The sequence below is a fragment of the Rattus norvegicus genome, chromosome 8 (genome assembly GCF_036323735.1).
Source record: "Rattus norvegicus strain BN/NHsdMcwi chromosome 8, GRCr8, whole genome shotgun sequence".
Lineage (NCBI taxonomy): Eukaryota > Metazoa > Chordata > Mammalia > Rodentia > Muridae > Rattus > Rattus norvegicus.
The window spans coordinates 106297595-106325134 of NC_086026.1; the positions used below are offsets into that span (position 1 = coordinate 106297595).

The 27540-nt window shown below is 49.7% G+C and overlaps 1 protein-coding gene across 9 annotated transcripts in view; it reads right to left on the reverse strand.

Annotated features, from left to right (window-relative positions):
- Positions 1–1708: 1708 nt before the first annotated feature.
- Positions 1709–27540, reverse strand: part of Pxylp1 (2-phosphoxylose phosphatase 1) — a 65301-nt gene continuing 39469 nt past the window's right edge. For 6 of the 9 annotated variants that reach the window (NM_001007710.1, XM_006243591.5, XM_063265585.1 and 3 more), the window contains 4 exons: positions 18014–18172; positions 17143–17269; positions 7307–7446; positions 1709–3936 (listed from right to left, as the gene is read on the reverse strand). In NM_001007710.1, coding sequence (NP_001007711.1) covers positions 2999–3936; positions 7307–7446; positions 17143–17269; positions 18014–18172 — 1364 coding nt within the window. In that variant the 3' untranslated portion in view covers positions 1709–2998. The remainder of the gene's footprint in view (positions 3937–7306; positions 7447–17142; positions 17270–18013; positions 18173–27540) is intronic. The other 3 variants (XR_010053981.1, XR_010053979.1, XR_010053980.1) reach the window with 1 other exon arrangement.

Consider the following 27540-nt stretch of genomic DNA (forward strand, 5'->3'; position numbering starts at 1 on the left):
ACCCAAAAATTATTAATCAGTTTTATTTTTGTGTTTCGCTAGTATGAAGGTATGTGGACCATTTGTGTGTCTGGTGCCCACAGAGGTCAGAAGGTGTCACATCTGGAGAACCAGAGTTGGGAACACACACCATATGACCATGTAGGTGCTTAGAACTGAACCCAGGACCTCTGGAAGAGGACCAAGTGCTCTTAACCACTGAGTCATCTTCCCAGCCCCCTAAAAATATGCCCTTAAAACCAAGTTCTGTAACAATAGATCTAGAATGACCTTGTTCCTACTTTTAAGCTATCCATATTTGGGCAACCACATAGAAAATTTCAGAGCAATGGTTGTCCAACAGTTCACAGTACACGGAACAGTACACGGTTTCAGAGGCTGTGTATCGTGCCTTATCTGATGTTGGTCCACCTTTCTATAAACTCCTTAGGATTTCTAACATCGTTTCTCTCGCATGCTACAGTAAGTATCCTCATACAGGTGGCCTCTAGATAGCTCTGAGACCAAGATCAGAGCATGGAACATTGAGGCCCATCCCTCAACCTTCGGAGATGGGAGGGGCCGAAGCCATACTGATCACCAAGTGGCCAAAAGCATAATCAATTATGCCCATGTGATGAAGTCTTCATAAAACCCAACGGACCGGGCTTGGAGAGCTGGGCAGCTAGATACAGGAAATTAATAGACCATGGCTCAGCAAGACAGCAAGACAGCGTTGGAAGCCCTGTACCCTCCCCCACGTCATATGCATCTCTTCCTCAGCAACACCCCGTGTAATAAGCTGCTGTTTCCCTGAAGCTCTGCGATGGCTCGAGCCCAGGGGATGGAGGTGAGCGGACATAAATTCATGGCCAGTTGGTCAGAGGCACAGGCAAAACCTGCCAACTGAAGATTATTGTGTGTGACAGTTTTGGGTGCTCAACCGGTGCTCTGACACCATAGGTACATACATATCTCAGGACGGAACTGGAAGGCATCCAGCTGCAGAATCGATTGCTCCCTGTGTGGCCGGAAAGCCCGTGCACACCCGCTCCAGTGTGTGGAGAGAGCAGAGTGGGAGAAACTGAGGCTCAACTGAACCCGAGATTGCTTCTTCCCTATAAGGCCGAGCTTCACTTTGGAAGTTGTTACTCAGGATTATTTTCCAGAGCATATTCATTTTAATATAAAAACATGACGCTAGCTACATACGTGTGCGCTCCCAGACCAGTCATGAGTGATGCCATTAGATCAATTCCAAGATTCCAAGGTCTGGGAGTGCACGTGCATACGAGTCGGCCTCACATTTTGCATTAAAATTAATCCGCTGTGGAATGAAGGTTTTTAGAACTCTGCCCTTTGAGCTGCCAGTGTCTCAGGAGGTAAAACCGTCTTCTATGAACTTTGATGTTGGCTCTTATCCAAAATACTCACTGTTACAACAGAGTAAGAGTATCATGAGTTGGTGTTTTTAAAATTCCCTCTTTTTACTTTTATTTTTAAATCTTCAAGCTGTGTTTAGCAGTTCTAAATCAGACAGCTTGTGAGTAGGAGAAAGAAACCCGAATAGGCTTTATATATGAGAGAGAGAGAGAGAGAGAGACGGGGTGGGGTGGGGTGTACAGTTTTCAGGGCTATGTCAAGCAGTTAAAGTGAAATTTTAAAACACTGCTTCTCCCTTGTAAAGAACCTGGGGGGTGAACAGATACACACCATGAGTTGTACAGGCTAAGAATTCAAAATTTTTTATTTCTAAAAACAAAACGTGTTCCAATGCAACACCAGACACAGAGGAAGAGGAAGGCTGGCGTGCCGATGCTGCAGAACCAATGCCGCCCACATGGCCCTGTCTTCAGAACGAGCTAGCACCATTGACCGAGGAACCACGCAGTCAGTTGTGATCACGCCTGATATATAAAACATTTTAGAAAGATTATTTAACTATGGAATAACAATTTTTTTCTAGAAACCTCTTTAAAAATCGATTGGAATTTGGCATTTGAAATAGACGAAAATGGTTTAAAAATGGACCTAATTCTACAGCTTGTCAAAAGGAATGAGTCATTAGTTATTTATTTTCGGAGGGGGAAAAAAGAGAGAGTGTCCAAATTGAGCTTTTGGCCTCCTTCCAACCACCAAGCAGGTGCAGTAAATTGAATATTTCTATAGGAATCTGAACACATCTAAAACTGGTCTCAGAAAATATTTTCCTAGACTATAAAAATACTAAATGGGATACAAAAGCCCAGCAGTTTGCAGCCAGTAGACTACAGCAGACAAACACCTAAGACACACGTAAAGCTATTTTGTGCCATGATCCTCATGAGCATCAAGTGCTGTAATAGTTATTCCTACGCGCTTTCTCACCCAGGGCCATTGACCCAACCCTGTGCTTCTAGCAGACGCTCCCAAAGGACCTGCCGCACTGCGGCCCCGCTGGCTCCCAAGGAGCGGGAGTCCAACGGCACAGGCTGCTCTTCAAGGTGAGTCAGCAAACAGCCAGCGGCCAGAGCTGGCTGCCGCCTATTCTGCCCACTTACATATGGCCAACCAGCGCACAGCCGAGAAGATCTGACAGGGAGAGATTCTCCGTGACCTTTAGGGCTACCAAGTCTAAGACAGTGATCTTGTGGTCCCTCCAGACAAAGGCTGCCGGGCACACTTTGAACTCGTTCCTCTGGGAAAATTTCCACACAAGGTGAAGGTGAATGTCCGAGATTAAGAGGACTTTGGCAGAGGTTTGCTGGTTCATGGCAGGCCAAAAGTTATATAAGGTTGGCTTGGCAACTGTGAGTGCTGAGCCGAATGCTGGCATTCTAAGCTGCGCACGGCTGTGAGAACGTGCCTTCCTTCCTCTGTGAACCGGCTATTTTGTACCAAGTAGTATACGGTATGTGTTCCCGTTTGTCTCGCCCATGAGCATGATCACCCCACCTAATCTGCACCGTTAGAACTCCATACCTTGACATCTTAGCAACAGACAGAACCAGCAAGCAGACGCGGCTGTGCTGAGTACCTCTTAGGCCCCTTCCCCGTGGCATGCATCGTAATAGTTAGTACTGCTGCCATCCAGGGCTACAAACATATCCCTTTTGACAAAGCGGACCAAGTTCTCCAGAGGACACATGGGCTTGGGAGAGTGCTTGTGGAAGTCATGGCAGAAGGAGGTGTGGAAGGTGACGTCAGCCCCATTATAAAGAATCCGGACGGAATGCTCGCTGGGCTTTTGACGGTCTTGCCAGAGCTCAAAAACCAGCCTGGCAGCAAACCTTGGGAACCTGGCTTCCAAAAGACCCAAGGCACTGAGGATGGGTGACAGGGTGACGTCGTGAGCAGAGTAGAGGGTGAACAGCTCGTCCCTCCAGCCCAAGGCAGCGCGCTGCATCCGGTTAACCGTCTGATTCAGGATGGGGTGGGCCCCGAGGAGGGAGTACCCAAAGTACAGGAGCTTCTCGTGCCTCTCTCGCTCATCCTCTATCTGGTGCGTCTTGATCACCTTAAAGTGCTCCATGCCAAGGCAGCCACTTCTGCTGCAGGGGAAGCTGACATTGTGGCAGAAGTGGCAGAGCATGGAGTCGATGGGGTTGGCCGCCCGGAGCTGCTTGGTGGGGATGTCCACGATCTTGGCCATCTCCCCGTAGGTCCTCTCTAGGTCGCTGTTCTTCAGACGGAGCAGGTACTGGCGTCGCTGTTCCTTCTCCAGATACTGGTTTCTTAGCGGGCAGTAGCAGCTTCCAGAGCAGAACAGAGCACTTGGTTGGTGCTTGAAGTAGACCTTCTTCCAGTCGAACTCTGGGAGGAAGCCATAGAGCAAGGCTAGCCCACTCTGCAGGGTGCGGCTCTTCCCCGTGGTCTCTAGGTAAAGCTGGTCTGAGGACCAGTTGTTCGGCAGAAGCTTGTGTTTCCTCAGATAGATGTCCCTCAGCAGCTGGCCATTCTGCAGATGCTGCACGACTCCTGCAACACCAGGGGACACAGAGACTTTCTTACTGCACGTTTAGCCAAAGGGCCACAAAGGACCAGCGCCCATGTCTGGCATGTTCAATACCAGTTAAAGTTAATGGGATGAGGTCTGTTTCCCCAAAGGGAAGTAGAGGTCGGGAGAAAAGCTTTGTGTCAGCTAGTGTGAGGATGGGTAGAGGTTTGTGACAAGGACAGCCCTTGTCACAAACCTCTACCCACTGGACTCCCCATTTCCCTAGGGCCAGCAGAGACTAGGAATCCTGCATCTAGACTGTAATTAGCAAGTACCTGAGGAAAGGTGTCTGTGTCCATGAGGAACACAGCATCCTCAGGAAGGGATGGCTACGTGAAGTCTGCCTTACCTGCCAACACCTGCTTTCTGCCTACTTTACTTACACCTGGGTTGGTCCCTCCTGGCCCTGTTTCCACTGTAACTGACTGAAGGCCCTGTTAACCTCTGGGGCCTGTTGTCCTGTTAACCTCTGGGGCCTGCAGGGGCTTTCCAAGCTCAGCCAATTAGTTCACACTCTGCAAGTTCAGACATCCAGACAGAGTGTTTTAAGAACCATAAAGGGGTCAGTGTGTTTATCATGCCCCCTTTAAGTGAAAAAGAAGCAAAAGCAAGAAAGTGTGTTCACAGCTGCTTCGGAATGGAGGGTGCAGAAGTGAGGTGGGTGGAAAGTGGGAATAAGACTTTTTTACCTTCCCTTTAACGCTTTCTGAGCTTTGTACAACAGTGAATGAACAGTTTACAGAAATGAGAAAGCTTTATCCATAAGCAGGAAAGGGCAACCCAAAAGAAAGAAAAAGGCAGGCTTGCCCTCCAGCCTGCAGAATGTGAGGGACTGCCATCTCAGTAATGGGTGGGAATCCTCTGAGGATGCGAACTGCACACAGTGTGACCAGCTACGTCATTTATGTTCAGGTGTCTGAATGGTTTGGACAGTTCCACCCCCAAATGAGGTGGGCACCTTTACCTGCTGGGCCATCTTGTCTACCTCCAGATATATTCTCGAGTAGTGAAACTGAATACAGAAGTGAGGGGTCAGTAGGATACCAGGGCATGTTCACGGGAAGAAAAGTTAGCACCAAGAGTCTGTTTCTTTTTTATTTTTTTTTCTTTTCTTTTTTTCGGAGCTGGGGACTGAACCCAGGGCCTTGCGCTTGCTAGGCAAGCGCTCTACCACTGAGCTAAATCCCCAACCCCCTTTTTTATTTTTTTAAATTATTATTTTATGGTATATATTTGCCTGCATGAATGTATGTGTACCTGCTGTGTGCCTGATGTCCGAGGAAGTCAGAAGAGGGTGTCAGATCCCCTGAACTGGAGTTATGGATGGTTGTGAGTCTACTTGTGGGTGCTGGGAACTAAACTGAACCCGGATCCTCTGCAAGGGCAGCCAGTGCGCTTAACCACTGAGCCAGGTCCACAGTCCGTCTATGTCTCAGTGGAACTGTGGTACTCTCTTCTGGTTTACTGTCTTTTGCAACTTATACTCATGAGCACCAGTGCGTCCGTAACAAGAAAGGTTATTTAATTTGCTTTTTACATATTTTGTGTGCACACGAGTGCACATGTGCATCGCAGTGTGCACACAGAGGTCAGAGGTCAGCTTGCAGGAGCTGGTTCCTCCCATCTACCATGTGAGACCCAGGGATTGAACTGGAGTCACCAGGTTTGGTAGCCGACCCAGTTTACTCATGACAGCCATCTTGTCGATAAAGTTATCTTTAATTTTAAGAAAGCAAATGTTTAGATAGAGATCTTGGGGTCTCCAAGTTGCTTGAGGCCCCAGTCCACATGAGAGAGATTAGATCAACCTCTCTCCCTAGGGCACTGACATAGGCGTTTAAACACTATTATATGTTGTTAAGAACCGATAAATGCTATTAAGGCTGCTAGTTCTGTGTTGAGGTTTTGTTGTCTTTATTATGAAGTCAATTCTAAACATTATTTTAATGTTCTCTGATAATGACTAAAAACCAGGAGCAGACTGTTTGACAGGCTCTCCTCTGCCTGGCAGCCAAGAGTCCCTTCCCTACTGACTGGTCAGATGGCCTTCCTGGCAGCCTGGCTGCTTTGGACACTTTGTTGTTGCCCGGAGGATACTTCCTCAGGTTCAGGAGACCAACACAGCTGAGGACAGACAGTCTGCTGCAGCCTCAGAGAGCAGCACTGTAATGTAAGCAGGACAAGCCTGGCAAACTCTAGCCAGTCCTGCAGCCATTTTCTCAGGCCAGAGGGCTTTTCCTGGAGGCCCAGAAGGCCTGTGACTGATGCAGGAAGCCCTTTATTTGTGAGAAAACAGCTATAATTAGTGCAAACATGCCTGCCACACCCGCTGTGATGTTCTGTATATGCTCCACCCAGGGAGTGGCGCTATTAAGACGTGTGGCCCTGTTGGAGTAGGTGCATCACTGTGGGGGTGGGCTTTAAGATCCTCACCCTAGCTGCCTGGAAGCCAGTCTTCTCCTAGGTGCCTTCAGATAAAGATGTAGAACTCTCAGCTCTGCCTACACCATGCCTGCCTGGATGCTGCCATGCTCCTGCCTTGATGGTACTGGACTGAACCTCTGAACCTGTAGGCCAGCCCCTATTAAATGCTGTCCTTATAAGACCTGCCTTGGTCATGGTGTCACCATAAAACCCTAAGACACCCCCTTTCCTGGCTATTCAGTTTGCTTGTCTAGTTAGTCCTCCTTCACTGCGCCCTCATATTGCAAGGCCCAAGGAAAGGACTCTGAGCCGCCTTCCCTTGTCTCCTGACTCTTTATCCCTGCAGATAGAGCAGTGGCAGTGGCCAAGATGGCAGCCCAACCACCCAGGCAACTGCAATGGGCACAATGGCTGAGGAAACAGAGAGCAGATAAGAGAGGGTGAAGAGCTGAAGAGAGGGCTTCAGAGCCACAGGACAGAAACTGTGGGCCTAGGTTGCTGGAAAGTGTAACACTGTCACTATCCTCGCCCCCTAAGGAGTGTGCGAGTTTTAACACTAGAAGGCATTACTCGCAGCTGCCTTACCTTGTCATTTTGCTCTGTCTGCTGTTGCCACTTACTGCCGATAGAAGCCAAGGACTGCAGTGCCCTCCCAAGTGCTGGGATGGTTGGCAATTAAGCCCAGAGCAGTAAATTCTTAGTCTTTAAGGTTTCGAGATTAAAAACCTGTGTTTGGCATACCAGTCCCTGGGCTCTGGGCACTCAAGGCCCAGGACTACCAGTCCTGAAAGAGCCCACCAATTCATGATTTCTGTCTGGGAATAGCCAGGCCCCACACGACTAACTGATAACACATATGCCTGCATCCCAGATGACTTTACCATGTCCTAATGTATGCAAGAGGGGCGAGCGGGTTGTTGTACGTACCTGTCTGCGTGAGCTCCCCCATCTCACACAGAGGATGGTTAGGATAGAGAGGCAGGGAACCTAAGGGGCTTTCAAAAGAGGCTCCGGAACCTTTCAGCATGTGACCAACGAAAGCTTCCAGTTTAGGGTGATATGGCTTCCTACAGGGACAAGAGAAGCAGCAGTCAGAATGTTCCAGAACAGTCACATATCAGCACACACAGCTGTGTATGTCACGGCCTCCACTGCCTCAAAAGCAGGTTCTGGGGATCAGAAATTCTAAGGTTCCAGTTTCAGGGCCAGGCTGATGGCTCAGTAGTTACAAGTACTGGCAGCTCTTCTGGAGGATCTGGGTTTGATTCCCAGCACCCCACGGTAGCTCACAATCATCTGTGACTCTAGCCTCAGGAGATTCAATGCCCTCTTCTAGTCTCCATAGTATATCAACATGCAGGGCTAGAGAGGTGGCTCAGTGGTTGGGAGCGCTGACTGGTCTTCCAGAGGTCCTGAGTTCAAGTCCCGGCAACCACATGGTGGCTCACAACCATCTGTGATGGGATCTGATGCCCTCTTCTGGTGTGTCTGAAGACAGCTACAGTGTACTTACATATAAATAAGTAAATAAATAAATAAATATTAAAAAAAAACATGCATGAAGGCACAATACCCATACGCATGAAAATAAAGGGAAGACATTTTGAGGTTACAATTTCATTCTGACTTGACCACAGATGGATACACACAGTGGGGGTCAGCCCGAGTCTCCAACCTCTGTTAAATACAATACACAGGGAGTTGGCTTTGCCCCACACCAGCGCGTCCTACATCCTGCTGCCTCTGGGTCCTGTGGTAGGCAGGAAGCTGCTCTGGTTTCTTCCTTTCCTACCCTGACACTTGTCACCTGCCAGGCTTGTCGATTCGCCGACCTCCTGTCTCTTAATCTCTTCTTCATCATCGTCAGGGCCACTCCCTGGGTTCTGACTTATGCAGCCCCGCCTGGATGGCTGTGCGGCCCTTACAGTCCTTCCTCAGCTTAACCCTGCCCTTCTCGCCTTGCTCCGCAGCCAGAAGGACCAACATCAACCTCATCTGCTCTCACATATTCACAGCGCCACTTTCTGGAGAGGGTTGCACAGCGTCACTTTGCTTTAGGTCCTCTCCAGAGACCCGCCCCCTCTTCTGATGTGATGTTCTGGTCACATAGAGCCAGCCACCTTCCTTTCTCCCAGTGTATAACACACTCTGTTCCTTCCCATCTCCATCCCTTTTTACACATCCTTATAGAAGACCTCTCTCATCCTTACTGTTCCGATGCTGGAACAAACTCTCTTTGGAAAACCACTGACGGAATAAGATAACCGATGCCCCAATGCCTATCTTTCCAGCCCTGTGCAGGTGTTGTCCAGTTTGCAAATAAAATATCTCACTGAATGCTAGGCAGTAGTGAATGCCTAGAAAAGCTGTGAGGGCTGCGATCACAGAGCAGACACGGCAAAGACAAGCGCACTTTATCCCATCACTCTGACGATTTCCCAGATGATGACCACCTATGAGTAATACACCTTTTCTCTGTGTAACTAAATGACCTGTGGATACACACACCTTTTCTCTGAGTAGTAACAAGGCCCACGTGTGTGTCTACAGTTTCCAACTGAACAGAAGTGGACAGAGGGAGCCACTGGCAAGAAAACTGCATGCAAATTGGCACGAGAACAGCAGATAAATTGTTCTAACGGCAACCCCTGCTGTCTGAAAGCCTAATTAACTTCGGAAATACTTTAAAAACTGATGCCAAGATGGATTTACATCTCTCAAAAACAGAAAGCTGAAAAATCCATCTTAAAAAATGTTTTAAAATTAGAGTTTGCTAATCTAGACATGCAAAGAGTCTAATAAAGCCCCCAGGATGGCTGCCGGAAATTGTGTCTCTTGGAAAAGAAACAGAACACATTTTATTCTGCCTGAGGCTGAGTACATAAATGTTTATAAACCAAGAAATAAAACGTCCAGACCCACAACACGGCTGTCAACGTGAATTCACATCAACACTGGCTATCCATCAACACAACTCAAATCTTCTGTTCTGGGGCATTATTTCAGTTGGCGACTTCTGAGGCTCTGAAAACGCTTGGCTGCCAATTTTAGAAATGGAATTTCACTACTGTGCTTTGCTGAGATGTTCCAGGTTCTCAGGGCATCTGACTGTTTAACAATGCTGCGCTATCTAATGGCATTCAGTACAACTCTCTTCCCTTCCTTTTCTGTTTTGCAGCAGTAAGACAGAAACCCAAGCCCTGGATAATGCTAAGTCAGTCCCACATGCTCTCCCACCAAAAATCACACCCAGGTCCTTCATGAAAGCTTTTGTCAAGGGACACGAATATGAAGACTCACACAAGAAACACATTTACAGGATAGATAACTTTTTCACAGTAGGAGGACGGTAGCTGAGTCCTTGGGGCCCGACATGGCCCCACTGCTCAGGTCTCATCCCTACCTCCGTCCCCAGAGCCCAGAGCATGTCTGGTAGATGCTCCAAAAACACGTGAGAATGAATTCAACACTGACATGCCTCATTCTTAGAAAACATCACGTCTGTGTCTTCCTTAACCCAGAATAATGAAAATTATGTCACCATAGCGGTTATTATAATACTTTGACTTTGATGGGAATATTAAGAATATTTGATGGGAATATTAAGGCTGTGGGAGCTCAGGGGATAGCTGTATGCCAGATTCCGTTATTTCTCCTCGGCAGTGTGGTCAGCGCCCACTGATGAAGCATGCATTCCTCTCCGAGGTTCTGGCACCTTCCTGCTCTGCTCCTTTTTCTGGCAGCCTTGTGGGCAAAGCAGCACCTGGGTCAGCTGTGGAAACGGTGCTGGAGAGCGAGTGGCTAGATCGGCCGAGTGTCGTGAATCTACCCTTACACAGGAAGAGGCAAACTTCCTTGTTTAGGGCAAGGTGCCTTTGAGTCTCTCTGTTACAGAACCTGAACTCGCCCTGACTACTGAGTATGTATTTCTCCTCAGCATAACTCATGACTGTGGCCTCCGTGGGAATCTGCTTCGTGTTGACAACTGAGACAATAAAAATCATTACCTCAAGTTGTTTCCTTGGGACTTATACACATTTTTATATGTACAGTTCCAATGTACTTATCCCACAACACTCAAGGCAGAATCCCAAGGCCGACTGTGTACACGAGGAAACAGACCGTTCAGCTGAGATCTGGGTTCTGCAGGGCTGGCTTCCTGGAGCTGGGACAGCAGTGCTGTTACCAGAAAGTGTAATCTTAAAAGCTCACCTGGCTGGAAACCAAAAGGAATTTATACCTCATCTAAAAATCTTAAACCAACCAAAGAACAGACTGTTTCCAATTTCAACAAAACAATCTTACAAAAAGGCAATCCCATAGGACTTTCCTGGGCCTGCTTGTGTAACTTGATATGGCCAACTGTCTGCTTTCCTCATTCTGCCTGAGACCATTTTAGCCTTATCTGCCGCCCACATGATAAAGATGCTCAAACAAACCAGCATGACGATGTCCCAAGCCCTAACTGCACAGCCCTCTGCCCGGCAGACACGCAAGGGACAGTGTCTGAAGATAGCTCACAAGCCATGCTGGAGCTGGAGCCAGAGTTCCTCTCCAACGCCTATGGCTCCTGAAGGGACAGCATCAGCAGCAACATGGTCCTGCTTCTGCTTTTTCATCCCTCCCAACCGGTCATGCAGCCCACCCATCCTACCTGACCTCCAAGGCCATCCCTCCATCTCTGATGCCATTGTTAAGTTTCAGCCTCTGTGGATCTCTCATTTAACAACAAACATTTGTCCTGGGTACTTGGGTGGCAATAGCAATGGACACAGATCAGGGAAATCTCTGACTCAGGGAGGGAGCATACATTCCAGCCTGGGGAAACACAGCCCACAAGAAACACTAACCGTGCATGTATATGACAGACAGACAGACACAGAGAGACAGACACACAGACAGCCAGATAGACACAGAGAAACAGCCAGACAGATAAGGCACAGAGAAAGAGAGACAGAGAAAGACAGAGAGAACAGACAGAGAATGAGTAACATACTATGGCAAGAGAAGGCAGGAGAGGAGGGTGGAGTGGGGGAGGAGCACCTGCCATTTTAAGTGAAGTGTTCTAAGCAGATCTCAGGCGATGGCTGAGACAGGAGACAGGAGGAAGCCCTAGCACTGCCTGTGTATCTCCTGGAGAGAGGAGAGTCCGCGGTAGTGTGCTCAAGTGTGGAAAGTGCGTTGGAAGTAGTACACCAAGGGAGAGGAGGGTGGTTGACTGGCTGACAGGGCCAGAAGGAGGGAGGCAGCTTTCAGGATATGGGCTGCGCCTCTGAATAAGGCTTTGCTTTGAGATCACTTCCACATAACAGCCTGAATATCACACCAGCTTGTTCTCTTTTTTTTTTTTTTTTTCTTTTTTCCGGAGCTGGGGACCGAACCCAGGGCCTTGCGTTTGCTAGGCAAGCGCTCTACCACTGAGCTAAATCCCCAACCCTCTTGTTCTCATATACTCTGTGGCTGCCAGGAGTCTCTACCTTCTCACTCCTCCTCCATTATGCTGGAACTCAGGCTCCCCAGTAGGGCTGCAGTCTGGAGGACCCATTTTAGTGCTACACTCATGCCACTGAGGTGAGATTTAAAACTCCCAAGTTTCTGAGCACCCCAGGCAGCCTGGGTGGGTCTTACTGCTGACGAGCAGTTTCTCATCGGCTGCTCCCTGACTGCACAACCTGTGGTCTCTTTCTTAGAGTGGCTTCCCTCCTTATCCCCTCACTACCTGTGAGGGTTTGAATGAAAGTGGCCCCTATAGCCCACAGGGAGTGGTACAATTGGGAGGTGTGGCCTTGTTGGAGTGGGTGTGGCTTGCTGGAGGAAACATGTCACTGGGAAGTGGGCTTTGAGATTTCAGAAGCTCAAGCCAGGCCTAGTGACCCACTCTTTCTTCCTGTTGCCTGGGTCTTCTCCAGCATCAAGTCTGCTTGCACACTGCCATGCTTCCGGCCATGATGACAATGGACTAAACCTCTGAATAGTAAGCCAGGCCTAATTAAATGTTTGCCTTATTCAGAGTTGCTGTGGGTCATGGTGTCTCTTCACAGCAATAAAGCCCTAAGACAGTCTCAAAAGCTGAGTTGTGGGTTGCTGGTCAGGCTCCAGTGCACTACCAAAGCCTCTCCCACTCCAGTTCTGCTCCTCTTCTTTCTCTGCTGAAGTAGGCACCTGTGCTGGCTTCCACTTGCGTGACTGACCCAGCACCAGCATGAGACCTGAATCTCCGGATGTAAGCAGCTCCCAGCATAGGGTAGCCCACCTGCAGTGATGCCTTAGATGCCTGCTTACCCTGCTACCTTTCCAGCTAGACTGGTCCCAGTGTTACTCATATATGCTGAGCTCTGCAAGCTGCAGACCCACTGCACTTTCTGGCCCTTCCATCTAGAACGTTCTCCCCCTCGGTCTTCATAGGACTTCTCCCCTGATGGCTGGTGTGCTACCATGCATCCTGGCACAGGAGAGGGGCACAGCTCTAAGATTTGTTATGTTGATGTTTGAAAGGACTGTTTTTCTTCTTGCATATAGAAAAGCATGCTCATCCTTATGAATGTAAAAAGGACATTTAAAGACACAGCACTTTTTTCATGGAGAGATGGCTCTGTGGTTAAGAGCACTGACTGGGGGTTGGGGATTTAGCTCAGTGGTAGAGCACTTGCCTAGGAAGCGCAAGGCCCTGGGTTCGGTCCCCAGCTCCAAAAAAAAAAAAAAAAAAAAAAAAAAAAAAAAAAAAAAAAAGAAAAAAGAAAAAAAAGAAAAAGAAAAAAAGAGCACTGACACTGACTGCTCTTCTAGAGGTCCTGAGTTCAATACCCAGCAACCACATGGTGACTCACAACCATCTGTAATGGGATCCGATGCCCTCTTCTGGTGTGTCTGAATTGAGCAACAGTGTACTCACATACATAAAAAAAATAAGTAATTAAAAAAAAATGGCACTCACATAGTCAACACTTCAATGCTAACTGACTGTAATACTAGGAGAGTGAAATAGAACCTTTCCTAACACAGCACAGAGTGATCACGGAGCATCATCTTCCACTAGGAAGACAGTGGGGCCCAGCACTGTGCCCAGCACCCTAAGGCAACAGAGAGATATGGACACACCAGCTCCACCAGTGAATCAGATACCCCAACCACAGACCAAAGTAATGGGTACCTTCCAGGCCTTACTGCCTTTAGCAGGAACCACAAAATTACTAATTTGTGAGCCAAAATCAGCAGCTGGGAAGGCAGCGGGCACTGCCAGGGTGGGCGCCCAGAGCAGGTCTACACACTACATGCCTGCTCACTCCTTCCCTAAGTACATGTTTGCAGTGATAGGCCAAGCCGTACTGTGTTTAAGGATGGACATAATTAAACAAGGTTAGGTAGAGTAGTGACTCCTTTCATCTGACGGGCAGTGCTGGAAGCCAGAGATAATAGATAGCCTGAGACCCTGCATCTGCCCTGCTCTTTCTTGTGCAAACAATACCCACAATAAGGTCTAATTTCTAAGGCACGGTGAGAGACTGTAACAACTAATGATAAGATACAACGGGTTCCAGAACACACTGCAACCACGTGACTGGAGTTTTCCATTTGCTGGCTAGACTGCTGTACCAGAGGCAACTGAAAAGGAGGAAAACTCAAACGGAGGAAGAGAGCGCTCTACATGCGCACTGTGTTCTTTGCATAAAGGATTTAGGACAGCTCCTGCCAACGCAAAATGCACAGGAAGAGAAGCAGGGAGCAAGGCTGCTAGAGCAGCAGCTCCTAGGACTGAACTGGCCGCAGTGACCCACCACAGGGAAAGAGCCTAGGGCAATGCCCTTGCTAGGGTTTCCATTGCTGTAAGGAGTCACCATGACCACAGCAACTCTTATAAAGGACAGCATTTAACTGCAGCTGGCTTACAGCTTCTAAGGTTCAGTAGATTATCATGGTGGGAAACACAGCAACGTCCAGGAGGGTATGGTGCTGCAGGAGCTGAGAGTTCTACAACTTGTTCTGAAGACAAACAGGAAGACACTGGCTTCCGGGCAGCTAGGAGGAGGGGTTCAAAGCTTACCCCCTCAGTGACACACTCCTTCCAACAAGGCCACCTAACAGTGCCACTCCCTGGGCCAAGCATATTTAAACCACCACAGGCACAGCGACCTCTAGGCTGCAGTGGGTGATGCCACGTCACCGTGGATGAAGCTTCTGTGTGAACCAGGCCACATACTTGTTCCCTCCTTTATTTAGACACGTAAGGTTGATGTAAGGAAGGCAGATGGAGTATGGTGTCTCTGAGAGGAGAAGGGATCTGCCCAGTGTCAAACAGGCTGTAAAGGCTTCAGGGATACAATGGCCAAGGCTTGCCCTTCCAGCAGGAGCATGGTGACAGGGACTTACAACAGGCACTGTGTCTGTAATTCCCTCAGAGGTCACAAATTCACTCTGCACCTATCAAGTCCAAAAGCTGTTGTTGGACGAGCTCTAGGGTAGGCTAGGTGATTTGGGAGCAGTCACGTCTGCAGATGGCAGAGCCGAGTCCCCTGGGCAAGATAAGCTGCAGGGTGCCCAGGTGGCCCAGGCGAATAGGCCCCTTCTCCGGGAACAGCCAGAGTGATTATGTCGTCAGGGCCTGTTCTGAGCTGCACCAGTTGGATTCCCCTGGTGGAATTGCAGGCAAGAGGAAGGAGTCAACAGCTAAGGAACTGAAACATGTGACAGTTCACAAAGCCTCACGACCATTCTGCCCCAACCTAGCACAGAAGCCCAGTGGCCCGCATGTCCTTGGACTGTTAAAAGGACGGCTAGTAGGCAAGAGTAGAGCAGTACCTGTTGTTGATATAACACCTGGCTGTACCTGGTGGAGGACCATGGCTCCTCTGAGCTGCCCTTCCTACTATCCATCCACAGGGTTAAAGTGTGGTGTAACCAGCAGCCTCTGTCCTTGCCTGGCTCTATGCCAGCTGGGATGGCCTTATAGACTTCCTTTGCCTGTTCTGACATCCTTCCTGTATGTCCCCGCACCTCAAAGAGTGAGAGATGGCTACTGTCAGTTCCCTAGACAACCACAGAGCCATCCCAGTGTTTCATATGTGGGATGGGGGTGAGGGTAACTGCTGTCCGGAAGAGGGAACTTCTAAAGAGGTCTCAAAGATACTGTGGAAGTGGGGTGAGCAGGGAGAAGGACAGTAGGTGGGAGACACAGCTGGCACAAAGCACGAGTGGGTGCTACAGGAAGTGCGGTGCTGGGGAGCAGAGAATCACAGGGGAAAGTCTGAATACCAGGCTGGAAAGTGAGGGTTCAGTCATGACGGGGAGAGCCAGGGTGCTCATGGTCCCCTAACAGGAGACACTAGGGTACACACACACCTTGTTAAATCAATGCAGCAAGGAAAGCACATGCCCTAGGCTGGCAGCAATGTAGTCTCAGGCACAGGAGAGAACGTGCAAAACCTCAGTCTTTCTACCTAAAATGGTTCACTTACTACTCCCCAGACACCAGGGCGTCTGGGATATCAAGAGTTATCTGAAACCCCCAGCTTCGTGTCCTCAGAGAGTGGCCCTGGCTGCAGGCAAGTCATCCATGGTGCCACTACTGGTCTGGTCCTGTGTAGGCAGGCTGGCACCGGAGGAGCACTCCATCAAAACAAACGTCTCCTCCACTGGGCACTTCCCTGTGCCTCATGGTCTCATTCACTAAACTCGGCACAGGATGGATGCTATGTGCCCCCAGACACCCTGGCTATGGCCAAGGCATCATTTATTGCTAACCACTTTAATTTCCATGCACGCAATTTCCATTCTCTGTTCAATTATTTTTCATCCTAAGGGCTTTCAACTATGACAGTGCTGCCTGCAATGTGTGAAAAATTAAATGGCTGAACACTATCTTACGCTCACAGGCCTTGACAGCTGCGAGCACTCCCTCCTGTGCATCATCCCCTCCCTCACCCCCACCCTCCCGGCCTGGTGAGCTCTGATTTCCATTTCAGAGGTGGGCGGCTGAGCTCTGCTAGACCAAGGGATCAGACCGGGGATCAGACCAAGAGCCTCCATGGAACACCTCTACAGGGGAATGGCTCTCATCCAGGGCTCACACTATCTCTTCTTTCTCACACGGAGCATCAGAATGAGAGGCTGGGTCTCAGACTGAATGGGGCCAGGGCCTCAGTGTACTTTCTGAGTTGCCTGAAATCAATGCCCTCCCTGCTCTGGGTCTATCTTTGGCTCTTCTCCCAATTCAGACATTCTCTCCTGGAGGGAGAAGGGAGACTCATAGGAGTCAGGAAGCCAAATGAAATTTAAAAGACATACAAAATTCAAGGCTCGGAAGCTCAGAAAGTTACAAGACCCACAAGGCCCCATCCAAGGTTTTAACACCAGGAAATAACTACAAGGGGCAGAAGAAAGGGTGCCGGAGCCCAGTCTCCCACAAGCTGTACAGGAGGCTCTGCGATGAAGCCTTCTGAGCGATCACCCACGCTGGGGTGGGCTTTTCAGTGAGGCAGTGGCCTCTGAGTTACCCATGCTCCTCTGGGTAACTCCAATAAAATCTCTGGCTTACACAGTTGGATTTGGGTGGAGTCTTTTCTCTGATCATCACCAGTGCCCGATCTGGGTTGAATAGATGTCTGCGTCTCCCAAGGGAGTCACACAACAGCATGAATGCGACACGGTGAACACTTTGAACAGTTCATGCCCACCCAAAGCACAGTGCGCGCCTCCCTCCCATAATGCTCTGCTGCACAGCACACAGCGGACTTCATGAAGATGACTCATTAAAAAGTGCAATTCACCTGCTGGCCACTAGAGTGCAGTCGATTTCTGGCCGCTTCGTTTTGGGAATGGCATACAGTGGGTACCTGTCCCCATGGCGGATGAACACGTGAACGGAGACCAGCTTATAATGATGCGGGGCATGACCTGTAAGAGAGACACATATTCCAGTCACCATACGTTAAGCAAATGTTTTAGCAAGAGTGGCACATGCCCAGGCTGGGGGACTGAGGAGGAGAACGCAGGACAACCCAGAAATGGCAGAGGGGCTACCCAGGGGCTTGAACTGTAGGGAAGGCCACTGTGCTGGGTGGGTGATGCTGAAGAATCCCACGAGGTGGGACAGGTTCATGGGAGGGACTGACATGTCCTAGAGCCCCCAAAGCAATCAGCTGATGGCCAGTGAGGTGTACACATGGCGACTAATGTCTCACACGCAGAGACTCGGGGAGGCGCCCCAAAATCCTAGCCACAGATTTCTGCTCTAAGTCCTTCGGAAACACAGCAGGACACAAAGGCGTGCTTCCACACCACCCTGTGATACACTCTGAGGAAAGGGAAACTTGATAGGAATATAGTTTAACACTCCGTTCTAGCAAGAATGTAGGCCCTGTGGACATGCTAAGCATATGGTGGATTTGCTCTGAGAAGCTGAGGTAGCCGAGGGGATGGGTCAGCCTCAAGCCCCTTGTCTGCCTTACTCACATCTCACCAGAGACCGGCTACCTCAGTACAGTGTGCTAAGACCCAGTGGTTGCTGCAGGATTTGAGGCCAAGCCACCCGGCTTCTTATCAGTGTTCGATGCTGCTTGGAGAACTTAGTCCAGGACGTCTACTTGGGCACTGAGGCCCAGGCTGTCAAGACAGTGACAGGTCATACACTGGGCCTACCTTCCATGCTGTGCTCGGCTACACTCGGAATGTTGCAGTACAGAAGAGCTTCATAGACCGGGTCTACCGTGGGGGGCTCTGTCACTGGGTCAGGCATGATCCTCTTCCGGCTCTTGCTGCTTCCGCCATTCTTTGTGGTGGACACTGGGATCAGATGAACTGCAAAGAAAGCACAGTGGGTAGAGAAGATGCTAGGTCAGCTGCCATGGCCACAGCCAGCTAAACATCACAGGGGTATTCTCTCCTTCAGTTAGGGTGGACCTTAGTGGAACAGGAAGTCAGCCTGGCTCTAACTGAGTGACAGACCTCCCTCGGTGTGAGCGAGGAGAACTTGCTCCTCACTCTCGAGTTACGGGAACTAACAGTGCATAAGGACGCACCCCTCTTCTCAATAAGCTTTTAGCTCTCATAACTCTGTGGGGGGAGGAGGATCCACTGGCGCCTGTTAAGTGCTAAATGGAGTGTGTGTCACACCTCAATTAATACCATCCGACCACACTTCATGGTCTCCAGAGCCCTATATCGGGAATCTGCTCACTAGTCCTCATGAGGCCGCTTCACAGAATAGAGAGTCTGAGTCCCCAGTCCACATGTGTGGAATGACCCTTAACTGGTTCCTACCCATCTGCCTGGGCTGGCTCTCCCCAGTCGCCTATAGGTGTCGAGTGTCATGCAATGTGTAATGGCTTGTCTACTTGGCATCCATCTTTCTATCAATGAGCCCCAGGCGCCATGGGAGACTGGCTAAGCTATCAATGACAGCATTCACCTTGGCAGGGTGGACACGTGAGCAGAATCAGTGAAGGCAGCGATGGGGAAACCATAATGCTTTTTCTTTGTGACTGGGAGGGTCTCTCCTTGTTCAGGCTGGGGCTGTGCAGGCATCTGTCTGTCTGTCCACAAACAGCCTCTTTTCCAGTCCTTCCATGATTGGGAAGTGGTTTTGCTGTTTCACAGAGTTTCTAGCATGGTAGTATAGGACATGCTTGCAAACAATGGTGCCCGCAAATCTAGTTAACTTCTAAAGGTTTACCAACCACATAATAATAAATATATATATATATGTGTGTGTGTGTGTGTGTGTGTGTGTGTGTGTGTGTGTGTATACATACTTATATATACACACACACACCCAAACAATAGCTGAAACAGAAACTAATCACTAGTCTACATCAGCGTAAGTTCCCTAATTTCTTCTACATAAGCATCTGAAAGATCCTTTTGACAAACAGATGCTATTTTTAAAAAAAAGGGACAAAAGACAATGTTTACACTAAGAGAAACACATTTGCAACACACATTACAGATATGTGACTGATGCTCCCAGTACAGAACACGGAAACTGAAGATTCAGTACAGGATACAAACAGGCTATGCGCAAATACCAACAGCCAACAAAACACGAACGGATGTGCAAGTTAGTGACAGAAAGGCAAAAGGAAATTACCAATGAGATATATGTCCCCAGGTTGAAAAGCACACTTGAACAGTAACACCACAGGCCCATAATGAAGTGGCACTACTTGGAAGTGTGGCCTTGTGGGTGTAAGTGTGTCACTGGGGGTGGGCTTTGAAGTTTCAGATGCTCAAGCCAGGCCCAGTGTCACTCTCTCTTCCTGCTGCCGAATCCAGATGTAGAACCCTCAGCTCCCTCTCCAGTACCACGTCTGCCTGCATGCAGCCATGTCCACTACGATGATAACGGACTAAACCTTGGAAACTGTAAGCCAGCCCCGATTGAATGCTTTCCTTTACAAGAGTTGCCGTGGTCATGGTGTCTCCTCACAGCAGTAGAAACTCTACCTAAGACGTGTTTTGGCTCACAGTTTGAGGGATCAGCCCATCATGGCAGCAGGAGAGAGCCTGTCACATTCCGTCTGGTGACATAAGGCAGAGAGTGTCACGTGCCCTTAACTTCCTCCTTTTACTTGATGCAGGACCTCGGCCCACAGAGTGCTACTACTCACATTCAGGGTGGAGTTTCCCACCTCAATTAAGCTAATCTAGATAGTCACAAACATTCCCAAAAGTTTGTTTCCATGGTGATTCTAAATTCCACCATACTGATAGCGAAGATTAACCCTTCCAGCTCTACTGGTTGTCAGCTTGCCACCCAAACACATCACCTGTAAGCCCACGCCTCTCTCTCCTGATCCCCACAGACTCACTGCCATCTCATAATGCAAACGACATCCAGTCCACTTCAATTCAGTCCCCATAATCTTTAATAGTCCCAACACTGTTTGAAAATCCAAAGTCCAAGTACCACTTGGGACTCAGAGCAACCTCTGAACTGAGCTCCTATAAAACAAGAAGTAAGTTACATAGTACAATATACAATAAAATTCCAAAAGGGAAGAATGGGAGCACAGCAGGCCAAAGCGAGACTGAACTCCAGCAAGACAACTATAAATCCCGCACCTCTATAACCTGCACCTGGAGCTCTGGATGGAATCATCTGGGCTCTAAGTTTCCTGAGAGGCCGCGCCCCCCAGCTCCACACACCAAGCATTCCTCAGTTGACGCCCTACGGCCCTTACACCTCCAACACCCTGGGACTCCACTGCAAGGTCAGCCTTACGTTCACGCTTCATACAGTGGCTTTTCCAGGCTTCCCTCAGGGGATTCCAAACAGCACCACATACTTGGTGCAAGAGAGTCCATGCCCACCTCAATCCTACATCTTTTGTGGCCCCCCAAACCAGCTCTACACTGGTGATACTGCCAAGTTCCACTGCCAGCTCAGGATGGAGCCTGACCCCCTAGAACCATAGTTACATCAGCTTCTGTCCACCCTGGGGAAACATTTCCCTAGGCAGCTGCTTTGAGAAACAGGATAAAAACAATGAGAGGTAATCCTGACATAGCTTGAGTGCTACCCCATCTTGGAATTTCCTCTGTCAAACTAGCCCATTATTTTCAAATTCAACTCCACCACAGTTCTCAGGACACAGGCAGAATACGGCCAGATTCTCTGCCAGAACAGAACAGGAATATAACTCTAACCCAGTTTCTCATGGGACCTTTGTTTCCTTCTGAAGCCTCATGAGCCCGGCCACTACCCTCAGTATGTCAGCATTCGGTATCCAAGCTCTCACCAGAATGGCACAGTGAGCTCTCTTACAGTAGTCAAGGCTTTCCTAACCGAAACTCTTGCCCAAAGCAGTTCCAAAGGCCACAGGGTCAGATTTGTCCCAGCATTGGCCCTTCTCAGTACCAGTTTTCTGTATTAGTTACACGTACCATGACTAGGACACAATATCCGACAGAAGCAATTGTGGAAGGCATAACCTATTGTTTACTGTCAAAGGAGAGAGAGTCTATCATGGCAGAGGAGACATGGTGGCAAGAGCAGGAGGCCAGCAGGTGACACTGCACCCACAGTCAGGAAGCAGAGAGCCATACATTCTCGTACTTATCACCCTCTCTCCTTTCTACTCAGTCAGGATCCAGACCGTGGTGCCACCTACGTTTACAGTGGGTCTTTGTACCTTTATAATCTAGGTAGCAGCCCCTCACACGCTTGCCCTGAGATTTGATCCCATGGTGATTTTAAATCCTATCAAGCTGAGAAGATTAGCCATCACATGGAGTATTCAGACATTTGTTCCTCGGTGAGAGCCCAGCAACACGGCACATGTCCCACAATGCCACAGTGCGTTCCATCTGGGGAACAGAAGGAACGCACGCCTGTGAGCAGGTGTTTGGTTTGGTTTCCTACAGACATCCGAATGAGTTTAACATGAATGTATTCATAGTAGTCACATGTTACATGCATTCTATATGCGAAAAACCACACATTTATTACTAGGCCTCAATAGACACGGACACATTTACAGACTTTACTAAGTAAAACAATACAAAGGCCTTTGGAGTGATCGTTCCCCAGTTCTGGATCTGGCTGCAGCTGGAGCCTCGTTTTCCCCACAGCTGGGAGATGTTAACGGCCAATGCACAGCTCGGTGCCTGGAGCTATTTACTGTGGGAGATGAGGCGCACAGCAGATGTCCCACAGTGGCATTCCGATGGCTAGCCCTCCTGGCTGGGCAGCACCTTCAATTTTTTACTGTGCTTTATAAGGAGTCTACCAAATTCTGGTTCCCTGGCCAGGTTATGGCTCACTTCCTCCAGGCCAAGGCAGGGTGCAGTTAAGCAGACATTTGTGGTGTAAGAGAACAGTGTGTGTGGAATCCTGGATTATCAAAAGCACAAGCTGGGAGGCCTGGGAGGCCAGTGGGAACCCTGGTGGTTAGCTCCAAGAGCCCCGCCGATGACTCAAAGAAGCGGCACAATCACAAGGAGACCTTACATCTGGAAAGATCTTTGCTGCGTCCTCTGTCACTGGGCTCCTTCGTTTTGTCCATTATTGAGTTTACTGAGGGGACTCTGTGCGGCTGCAACTCCCGAGTCATCCAGACAGGGTTTCCACCCTCAGGGGTTCTCTGGGGAGTCTTTTAGATCCCAGGCACTCACAGCGGATCGCAGGCAGGTGTGTGTGAAGTCTCAGCTCCTCTTCATCCCTGTGGCATCCCCTGGTGGCATCTGTCCCCCAGCCTGTCTCCCTCATGGTCCTGTTTGCTGGTAATTCTGCTCACCCAGTTCCTGTTGCTTGAATCTACCAGGAGCTGCCTCTTCCAGGAAGCCCACTCCTAGTTTACAAGTGGGTTCTACACCCCCTTTCCCATAAGTCTATCTAACTTCAGCTATTAGGTTCATACCAGAGCACAAGTAAGCAGGGGTGACCCTGTTTGTTATCCCGTCACCCCAAACGTCTAGAAGGCCAAGATCATGTTTCGTGTTCATGTACCCTGGTGGCTGGCAGAGGACAGCTCTCCCAAAAATGCTTGCTGAGCTGAAGGTCTGCTCTGAGTCATACGCCGCAGCCTGTGCCTCGACTTTACTTCATGAGTCCTCTGGAGAGTTTTGGTTACCCAGGCAGCCTGGAGAGGGGATGGCTGAAGACAGCTTTCCAGGTTCCGAGAGGCTGGTGCGTAGCTCCCTGCTATGGACGGCACAGCAACCTAGCTCAGGCCTTGCCTCAGATCTCCAGGAGACCTGGCCCAAGTGACCCATAAGGCATGACACACAGGGAGCCCTATGAGGGGGCTGACAGAGCAGGGGACCTGGAGGAGCGGATCTTGCAGCTGGAGGATGCTTTTATCCTGGCATTGTGCCACTTGCCACGTGAGATCTTAGGGACTGACTCTTCTGGAGTAGGGACAGTGAGTGCAGGACAGGCTCAGAGGCTTGGAAATATCTGGAGCCTGTGTTTGAGACACGCTTATCCCATCAGCCGTTGCCCATGTCTCCTGTAATTTGGCTGCGGCGCCACCGCTCCCTTCCCCAGGTCAATTGGAAACACTGCTGTTCCAAATCAGATGATGGCGGTTTCGATGAAAAGAAGAAACGGACCGTGGGGGGTGGCATGTGGAGTGAGTGGGCAGACGGAAGGATCACGAGTTCCACTGTGTAGGTGGAAAACTCCTGGGGCTACAGAGCCACTGTGAGTAACGTGTGCTACAGTAAGCTCTCCCTGGTAACTGGCTACCCACAGGCATGCACTTCTCTGTTCTGTGATCACTAAGCAGAAAGGAAGATCTCCATCACCTCCCTAATGTCTCATCCTGTCCACACCCCCGTGATGCTTGGATGAAGTTACTGACAGAGTCCTGAAGAAGTGACAGAGAGCATCTCCTTTAAGGCTTCCCTTCATGTCCCTGTGGTGGGTCTGAATAGGAATGGCCCCCACAGGATCATACATGTGAAGGCTTGGTCACTAGGGAGTGGCTCTACTTGGCAGGGATGAGGAGGTGTGGCCTTGTGGGAGGAAGTGTGTCATGGGGGATGGGCTTTGGATTTTCAAAAGCTCAAGCCAGGCCCAGTGTCTTCTCTCTTCCTGCTGCCTGCTGATCCAGATGTAGAACTCTCAGCACCTTCTCCAGCACTGTCTGCCCGTGTGCCACCATGTTTCCCACCTTGGTGACAACGCACTTAACCTCTGAAACTGTTAAGCCAGCCCCAATTAAATGTTTTCATTTTTAAGAATTGCCTTGGTCATGGTGTCTCCTCACAGCCACCGAACACTGCTCTCAGAAGCAGCAAACTTGTTGAAAGCAAGGGGATGACAAAATGTTCCCTTCCCCAGTTCCCTCTCTCCACCTGGTCTCCAGGTTTTGCTGGCAGGCGGTGCTGACTAGGCTCAACTGGCCCTAATCCGAGCCATCAACCAGAAAGTGCACCAAAGTGCTAGTGGAGAGGGAGTCAAGGGGCTTCCCGAGGGCTATGAGCCCTGGCCCTACCTCCTCAGGCAGAAGCCTATGCATCTGTCCAGCAGCGACTAACAAATAAGGAGAGAGTGGAAACCATTTAAACCTTGAGGGAAAGGGGGGGGGGGTTGGTCACAACACCTCCTGCACCCTCTGGTCACTGGTTTCGGGGTACAGGAAAGGCACCATGGAGACTGTGCTATGAAGGAAATGTACCGTGAATGGTCACTGCCATCTTCAGGCAAATGCTAGTTAACGAGAGCCTGGCCCAGCTGCCAGAGCTCTGAACTTCTCTGAGGCAAAACGGGCACCTGATGATTCTGTTCTGACTTTTGTTGCTTCTATCCCAGGTCCCACAGGATGGACAGAATGGCCCAGAGTCAGAGCCAGAATATCTTCCCAGCACAGTCAGTCTTGTGGCTGGCCCTCAGGCCTCAGTGTCAGTCATTCCTACAACCGCAGTGATGAATGGGTCAGCGGGGATGTTGCAGCCAAGTGTCTGAGGCCAGCTCAATATCTGGGAATCTCTGACTTGCACAGACACAGCCAGTGTCCTTCTTCCAGAGGGTCACACCAGTGTCTGTAGTGTCAGCTCGCCTCTCCATCTCAAGGCCCTGACTCAGAGCAGAAGGCGGAGTCTACTGACTCCTAGCTATTACGGTTTGTATCCGAAATGTCCCCACATGCTCATGTCATGAGTGTTTGTTCCCTGGCTGGTGGGGGCTGTGGACCTTTCAAAGGTAGGATCCGGCTGGAGGAGAGAGAGCTCCAGGGGCAGTGCTTTGAGATTACAGTCAACCTTGATTTCTATCTCGCTCTCTGCTTCCTAATCTGTCACCACGTAGACAGGGTCCCACAGCACTGCCATCTGAGCTACAATCTCCACCTGCCATGCTTTCTCCTTTATGGTGACCCTGAATCTCTCCAAAACCAAGAGCTAAAGTGAAACTTGCCCGTGGGTTGTTTCTGCCTGGCACGGTGAGCACAGTGATGCAGAAGTGACTCAGACCCTGGGCCTCCTCCTCCTGTTGCAGCCTTAGCCTCCTGTGTGAGCTCCTCGAGGGTACCTCAGGCTGATTTGATGGAGCACTGCAAAGGCAGACTCTATGGCATCCATGACAACAATCCCTTTCCTCCTGTAGGGAAGCCTAGTTCCTGCTGACAGCAATGTGCTGGCCGGTGTTTTGTCAACTTGAAACAAGTGAGAGTCATCTGAGGGAACGCCTCCATCAGACTGGCCTGCAGGCACACCTGTGGGGCATTTCTTGATTAATGACATGAGAGGGCCCTGCCCATTGGGGATGGTGCCACCCCTGGGCTGATGGGCCTGGGGTATACAAGAGAACAGGCTGAGCAAGTGATGAGGAGAAAGCCAGGATTCCTCCATGGCTTCTGCCTGAGTTCCTGCCTCAGGTTCCTACCATGACTTCCCTTCCTGCTGGACTACAGCTGTAAGTTAAAATAAACCGTTTCCTGCCGAAGTTGCTTTTGGTCATGGTGTTTTATCACAGCAACAGAAACCCTAAGTTAGGCAGCTTCACGAAACAACACTATGGTCCCGCAAGGTCTCCATGCTATTCCTCCATGCCCTGTTCTTGCCTGCTAACTAACCCAAGGAAAGGACCTGACCATGCAGGCTAACAAGGTTCCTTTCCAGAAAAGACAGGCTGCTCCCAAAGGAAGACAGTTTTGCAGTGGGGGAGGGGTGTCTTTCAAGGCTCACCCTCCCACCATTCCCTCAGCATGTGTGGTCTGTTTGCTTCTCTTCCTCTGTACAGACACCTTGCAGACTGAAGTCCCACATTGGAAACTACAGGAGTCCATCCCAGGACTGTAAGCATGGTCGGGATAAAGTGTCACTCCAACTCTGGACTCAGCTGCCCCACGAGTTACTCTAATACAGTGGCTCTCAACCTTCTCCTACAGAAACCTTCCACCCAGTGCCTCGTATTGTGGCGACCCCAACCATAGAATTATTTTCACTGCTACTTCACAACTAGTTTCACTGTTGTTAATATTAAAATAAATTGGTCATTAATCCTAACGTAAATATCTGATATGCAGGATATCTGATATTGACCTCCCAAGGAAGGGTCACTTGACACACGTCCCCCAAAAGAGGTAATGACCCACAGGTTGAGAGCCGCTGCTTATCGACATTACCAGCCGAGTTTCCGTGGAGGCCAATATCTGGTCTGCCATCTGCATCTTACCTTCCTAGCTCCAGGGCCTGCTCTGCCCTCACTGGGACCTCAGCCTGGGCTGCTCGCCTCCTCAGGGACTACACTGTGACTGGTGTTCCACTTACGTCTCTCTGGTTCTGACTGCTGAAGGGTCAAGACGTGGCACTTCATGCCTGCCCTCCAAGTGTTTACTCCTGTTCCTTATAAGTTCTTTAAAATGCTTATTTATGCATAAGCACATGAACCTGCATGAGTAAATGTACTCCACCGGCATGCAGGTGCCATGGAGGACAGGAGGTGTCGGATACCCTGGAACTGGGACTTCCGGGAAGTTGCCAGCCCACTGGATGTGGGTGAGCTTGGGCCTCTGCAAGAACAGAGAGTGCTCTCTTCATTACGGAGCCATCCCTCCAGACACACCCTACCCCTGCCTGATAATTTCTTAAGAGGCATTCCTGTCAACATGTGACGGGGAGGGGACACTGAGTGCTGCTGTGCACATAAACCAGTCTCCCTGCCCCTCAGCCCCTCAACAGAGGCAGCTTTTCCAACCCTCACAGACATTCGGTTCACCCGAGTCAGCATCTTTCCTGAGCATGGGGCACCACCTCCATCCTGCCTCCACATTTCTCCAGGTTCTGTCCATCATCTCAAGGACTCTGGAGTTCTCTCTCTCTCATCCATCTGCCAAGAAATAAGTGATTTCCTCTAACAGCCAGTTCCCACAATTCCCTCAGCTCTCTTCAGACCATGAAATTACCTTAAATGCCCACCCCCTGTCTCCAAGCTATACTGGATCCAAAAAAAATAAATGTCTGTTGTAATTGCCCATGAAAGCCAGAACCACAAGAAAAAGCCTGCAGTTCTATTATCTGCCTTTGGTCACTTGTGTTAATGGCTGGGCTGGGTCTCGTTTTATAGGAGAGGTGGGGAACAGCAAAACCACACCTGGAGACTCAGTGGCTATGTTTTACACAGAGAAGACTGATCAAACAGTTGAACCTCAAGTCTCTCTGTGAACTTAGCGAGCCACGATATACTGTCTTTCAGTCCCCCCTCCCCCCATTAATGTCACCTC